The 6358-nt window shown below is 51.6% G+C and overlaps 1 protein-coding gene and 1 pseudogene across 1 annotated transcript; both read right to left on the reverse strand.

The window, feature by feature from the left end:
* Positions 1 to 1843, reverse strand: LOC136513897 (cysteine protease XCP2-like; annotated as a pseudogene).
* A 1974-nt stretch (positions 1844 to 3817) lies between these two features.
* On the reverse strand, positions 3818 to 4576 carry LOC136514456 (copper transporter 6-like). Its single transcript, XM_066508409.1, has one exon. The coding sequence runs from the start codon at positions 4426 to 4428 to the stop codon at positions 3907 to 3909; it is 522 nt and encodes a 173-aa protein (XP_066364506.1). The 5' UTR covers positions 4429 to 4576; the 3' UTR covers positions 3818 to 3906.
* Positions 4577 to 6358: the final 1782 nt, after the last annotated feature.

Genomic DNA, 6358 nt, shown 5'->3' on the forward strand with positions numbered 1-6358 from the left:
TGCACGTTTGTCGATCTTCCTCGATCGGTCCACGTCCGATCGAGAAATTACGTAATATAAAAAAAACATTCAGGAAAAGAGGAAACGATCGAAATCGAAACAGTCAGATGAGAGGGAATTGAAGGGAAATATCCGAGCCATCATCCATCATGCAGGCATGGCATGCATTGCCATGTCGTCATCGATCCATCAGTAGATCACTACTGGTCCTTGGTTGGGTAGGACGCCATCTTGTTGATGCCGCAGAGACCCTCCGGCTTGCCGGTGCCCTTCTTCATCCGGATGTACCCCTTCTCCCCCCAGTGGCTGCCCCACGAGTTCTTCACGATGATGTAGTCCTGCCCCTTGCTGCTACCGTACCCCACCGCCGCCACGCCATGGTCCAGCTCCGCCCCGCACGGGCCATCGAACACGCCCTGCATTCATGGATCATGGATCATCCATGGATCGAGTTGCAGCATTTGCAACAATGGCGGATTAGATGGATAATGGAGCAATGGTTACGTACCCCGCTGTAGAACTGGAAGTGCCTGCCGGACGCCTCGATGGCGACGCTGACGGGCTGGTGCGCGAGCGCCTTGACTAACGCAGTAACGCCCCCTCGTCGTTGGCCGGCACGTCCTCGTAGCCGGAGATGGTGACGACCTGCTCGCCGTCGCGTGCCTTATCGTCGCAGTCGCCTTCCTCCATGATGTACGGGTACGCCTCCTCGGTGCGGAGGCCGCCGCTGGAGGCGATGTACGAGAAGGCGTAGTCCATGACGCCGCCGTTGCAGCCGTTGTTGCCGTCGGTGCTGCAGTCCACCAGCTCCTGCTCGGACAGCGACGTGAGGTTGCCCGTCACGATCTAGTTGATCCCTTCCACCGCCGCCACCGTCGAGAAGGCCCAGCAGCTGCCGCACTGCCCCTGGTTCTTCACCTCCGTCACCGCGCCCTTCTTCCGCCAGTCCACCGACGTGGGATGGGCACCTCGTCGTCGGCCACGCCGCCGTACGTACCTGAAACGACCACCGCTGCTCGTCGTCGACGGTGGCGTCAGACGGAGGCCCAGGTAGGTGGCCCTGAACTCGTCGTGCGTGAGGTCGGCGAAGGCGTTGAGGCCGAGCCAGTAGCTGGTGACCTTGTTGGCCTCGTCGATGTGGTGCAGGTTGTCCTTGAACACCTCGAAGCGGCGCCTTGCGATACTTGGCCACCCACTCCTCGAACAGCTTGATGAGGCGGTCGTGGTGAGCCAGGTCCTCCGGCGAGTACCCCACGATGGAGAAGAAGCTGTCGCTGTCGCTGTCCATCTGGTGGGGGCGCGCCTCCGCCGCCTGCAGCCACGCGCTGCCGCCGCACAGCAGGAGGACGGCAGCAACCGGATGAGCAGAAGACGAAGCCATGGCGTAGGAAGCAGAAGAGAGGCTGCTAGCTGTTTGCATAGCCATTATTCTATAACAGTCGTCCTAATAAACTCCTACGACATGCTTGGGTAAGAAGCGATCGAATCGAATAATTAAGATATAGCAGTATCATCATGCATCCTGGAAATTGGATTTGACAGCAGCGATCTTGCTCTGCCGCCGCGTCGGCCTCAAGTTACTGCAGTTACGCTTGCTCAACTCTGCGATCTCGCGCCTGGTCATGGCCGCCGCGTGAGGCAGCACGTACATGTGTGTGTCGTCGTCGTCGAGCCTCTCCATGATGAACCTCTCGGATTCAGGCATGGATTCGTTCAGCATGACGATGAACTCCGCCAGCGGCGCATCACTGGATGTACGGGAAATAAGAACAGAGGGTGGACTGGATCAGACAATGCAATGCAAGAGTGTGGATTAGTTACCAGGATATGAAGAGGCCCCTGGTCGCGTTAACCATGTTTTGTGGATGAAGATGGAGTGTCGGATTGATCGGACCTCCCTCGCTCTGTGTTTTGTTTCGGCGCGTTGGGGTGTCCAATCTATCTATCTATCTATCTACCAGTGCTACAGTATTTTATTTATTTATATGCTGGACTGGGCTGGGTATTCCAATTCCAATTCCAACAACGTAACGTAACGTAACGAAACGAATCCGAGGAGAGGAGGAAACGATTTTGTTGCTGCTTTCCTCTTTGTCTCTCCACTTTACCGCCATTGCTGCTATGCGGCCCAGTCTCCGGGCCCAATTCCGAATGCGCAGTTTCTTTCTAGTTAGAAGATCCATTCATAAATAAAGGGACGCAATTTCTGCTGGAAAACAAATATAGTACTAGACTACTAAATTACACCAGCAGTCTCTGGACTATATTAGTTATTAAGTATTCTTATTTAGTTGAGTAAATTATATATATACACCTAAGTTCCTAAAATATTTATAAGTATATTAATTGTAGGCCATGGTAGTAACGTCACACAACGCTTTAGCTTACGTGTGAAACCCATACGTGGGTACCACGCTCATGGTTATAAAAACGGTCACTAAACTTCTACGTAATTTTTATTGAGGTTCTCAAACTATATAATAACCGATCTCGATCCTTATTAATAATCTATATTAAAGTATTCTATTCTAGGTCCAAAGCAACAATCTAGTGCTGGAAGGACGTGCTTTGCTGTATCGGTCGCCACGTTGCAGCAACAAAGAGGGTCCGTATCACGTCCAGGTGCATCGGGCCGTTATAATCGTCATAATGGGCACATACTAGCTACTTGCTTCGTTCCGATTACAACTCAAATCAGTTTTGTTTTAGTTTTTTTTAGAAAGACACTCAAAGAGTGACTCATATCTGATATATATTAAAGGAAAAAAAGCTAGTACAGATGATGGATAACTTGACACAAAACGACCTCTAAAAAATAAGAGTACATCGAAGGCCAAAACGGTAATCTTCTTCCTTTGATCATCGCTAGAGATTGAAAAATGCACTGAAATGGCAGCAAAGAAAAGGGATACCTGCAAACACCCTCGCCATACAAGGCTTCGAAGACCGCAAAATACACTCATCGCTGCCAACGAGATCTAGTATCCACTGAAAGAACATCGTTTGGAGAAACTCTAAGAAACGCAAGCTTACAATCATTCACCATCGGAACAGAGTGTTGGAGATACCAGACCTTGCAATAGAACATACAAAGAAAGAGGTCGAAATCACCATATCGAAAGCCAACAAATTGTTTCCCTTGATAAACACACCAACTACCAAGATCTGAAGAGAACCGATAGATGCATTGGCGGATCCACGGGGGGGACCCCCCCGTGAGGGTGATTTTGGCTTGTTATTACTGTAGAAAAAACGTGATTTCACCATTAATTTTCGACATTTGTTATAAATCTCTATTGATTAGGCCCCCCTGAGGTGCTCATCTTGGCTCCGCCACTGGATAGATGTAACAGAGCGAACTCTCACTCCGACGCTTGTTTCGGCGTCGACGAGATAAGGAGAGACCTACCATCGTTGCCACCACCCCGTTGATGACGCTAGAGACCGAACCCTAGATGAATAAAGACCAACAAAAACTAAATCCACGAAGAGGTTAGGTCCCCGCTCCTCTAGTCACCGGTGAGATCGCCGTAGAGAGAGGGAGAGGGAAGGGGACTGAAGCGGTGGAGGGGAAGAAGGGCGGCGTCGGCTGGTTCGCTTGAGCACTCTGTAGACTTTATTTTTACTATATACTAATAAGCTTGCAAAATCGTGAGATCCTAAATCGGTTTTGTTTTAAGTTAAACTTCTATGACTTTGACTAAGTTTTTGAAAACAAAATATGTTAACATCTGCATATTCAATGAATGCACAACCAAGACCGTATTTTTAAGAAAAACTTAATAGCACAAAAGAAAAGGACATGGATTCATTATCTACCAAAAAGAAAAAGAAACATTGGTTTATTTATTATCTCCAGCCGTACACGATGGATACAACCATTTGTTCATTGATTTGCACCGTAATCTAGGCCTTGGCGGCGTCATCCGAGGGAGGGACTCGGTCGCGGCCACGGCCGGCGCCGGCGCCGGCCCCATGTCCAGCCTCCAGCTCCTCCGCCCTGGCCGCCCAGCTCCGGGTGAGGAGGAAGCCGAGCGCGTGGCCAGCCACGGCGGCGAGGAGCACGCCGCCGTTGTACGACATGACGGCCAGCATCAGGAGGTAGGCCGCGCCCATCCGCGCCGCGTGGACCGCCGTCAGCAGCAGCGCTGGGACGACGGCGCCGCGGCGGCGCCAGCGGTGGGCGACGTGGGCGGACACCGCGTGGAGCGCCTCGGCGAGCGCGGCGAGGGCGAGCACGAAGAGGAGGGAGAGCAGGTACGACCCGAGGCCCCGCGCACCGGGCCAGCCCGGGAACAGCACCACCGCGCGGTCGCCCCAGAACAGGGACGACGACATCGCCTGCATGGAAGCCGCTGCCGCCGACGCCGCCGGGGCGTGGCCGTCGTCGTGGAGTGGCGGTGTCGTCGTCGGCCGCGCCATCTCCATCGCGATCGATTATCGGTCCCTTCTTCTCTGCACTGCTGGATCTTTGAGTTGGGTGGGGTGGCTAGCTAAGCGATGGATGGCGCTTGTCACTCTCAGTCTCAGTCTTGAGCTCAGCAGGGAGCTAGCTAGGGTGGGAGGCTTCTCTCTGAAAGCTTCTTCCTCGGCTCGCTCTGCTCTTCTGCCGGCCGGTTTTATATTTTTGGATATGATTGGGATTGGTTCATCACTAAGGTAGAGAGAGTCAACGTACGCGGTACGCGAAAGCCGCGGGCGCCATGGCCATTGGTAGACACCACCAACTCTGCCCACGGCGTCTCTGGGGGTGGGGGGCTCCATTATTTACGCTACGCGGAGCTGAGTACGTAGCTGACACTGAAACAAAGCTTAATTTCTTTGGACCAAAGACCTTGTCAGTTGTCACCTTGACCCACTACGACTAGCTTTTTATTATTATTTGAAAGCTTAAACATAGTGATAGTAGTAGTAGTACTGCTGCTGGGATTACCGGCCAGGTCAACAGACCAGACCAGCAGAAACCACCTCCTCCTCTATACCCCTCAGAACAAAACACTGACTACCAAACAACACAGATGCCGTTCCCTCCCAAACTGTCTCTCTCACCCAGCTCCAAAGTTTTTTCCCCCCTTCTCTTTTTCCCTTTCAGAACGGTGAAAAAGAAGAATGTTTTGATCTGTGTACATATATTGTTTTTACTATATATTTACACAGCGTATATCAATTGCGTAATAAAAACTGTTTCTGAAAAAACTACAACGTTGGGAATGAGTATAGGAAACACACACGTTTGGTTGGAGGTAACTGAAAGGACGCAACGAGAGTTTGGAGATAGAAGTTTAAAAACCTTTTATTTATTTTGTGGGAGTGAGAGTGGAAGGAGAATGAAAGTTTAGAGGGCCAACTCTAACCAATCAGCGAGTGAGCGAGCACCCCCAACGCATCTGGCTTGCGAGCGACCGCCCTAGCAACGTGCCCGCGCCGCCAGCCACTTCCCACACGCATTCCATGTACAACACCCGATCTACTTTTGAAACATACAGATGCAACAATTGCAACATACAAAAGAAGACAGATGAAACACTTGAAATATGCGTATGAAAAACTTGCAAAACACCTGAAAAACACTTGAACCATCGCAAACATATGCAACATCTAGATGAAACACTTGCAACAGACGTATGAAACACTTGAAATACGCTTGCAACATGTATGTATATGCAACATCCAAAATCTACTTTTGCAACATCCAAATGAAAACACTTGCAACATATGTCTGATATGGATGAAACATTTGGAACATACATGCATAGTGATTGCAACATGTGCAACATCCCGATCTACTTTTGCAACACCGATACGAAAACACTTGCAACATTACCTGAAACATTTGGAACACATGAAACATATGTTTGCAACATGTGCTTTCAACGCAACTTCTCCTTGCTGCTTGGGAATGGAGGCTCGTCAGCGTGTGGAGTTCACCGGCGCGGAGCTCGCCGTTCCGGTGGAGAAGGCCGCGATGGGTCTAGGAGGAGGGTTGCACAACCTCCCGTGAGCAGCTACACTTCCCCTGCGATAGGGGGTGTGCAGTGCCCTCGGCGAGCGGCACCAGTGGTGGAGGCGACAGTAGCGGTCGGTCGGGTGCGGCCTCGCACAGCGAGGCACCCCTGTGCTAGAGAAGGTCGCGGCGTGTGGGTGAGGTGCCCGCGGCGAGGCGCCTCAGCATTGGAGAAGGCTGTGGCGAACAGCAACCGTGCTGGAGAAGGCGAGCGGCGGGCGAGCGATGGAGAACGCCACGCCACGATGGCCGTGCGGGTTGGGAAATATCGCTATCTTTTTTTTGGAGAAACCATGAAGGAAGGTACAGGGAAGCAGTCCTGTTGGGCTGGTCAAGCGCGGCGTCCGTCCCTGC

Source organism: Miscanthus floridulus, chromosome 16 (assembly GCF_019320115.1).
Source record: "Miscanthus floridulus cultivar M001 chromosome 16, ASM1932011v1, whole genome shotgun sequence".
Classification (NCBI taxonomy): Eukaryota; Viridiplantae; Streptophyta; class Magnoliopsida; order Poales; family Poaceae; genus Miscanthus; species Miscanthus floridulus.

Coding starts and splice junctions, on each gene's coding strand:
- LOC136514456 (XM_066508409.1), bottom strand. CDS start 4,428: ATGGAGATGGCGCGGCCGACGACGACACCGCCACTCCACGACGACGGC.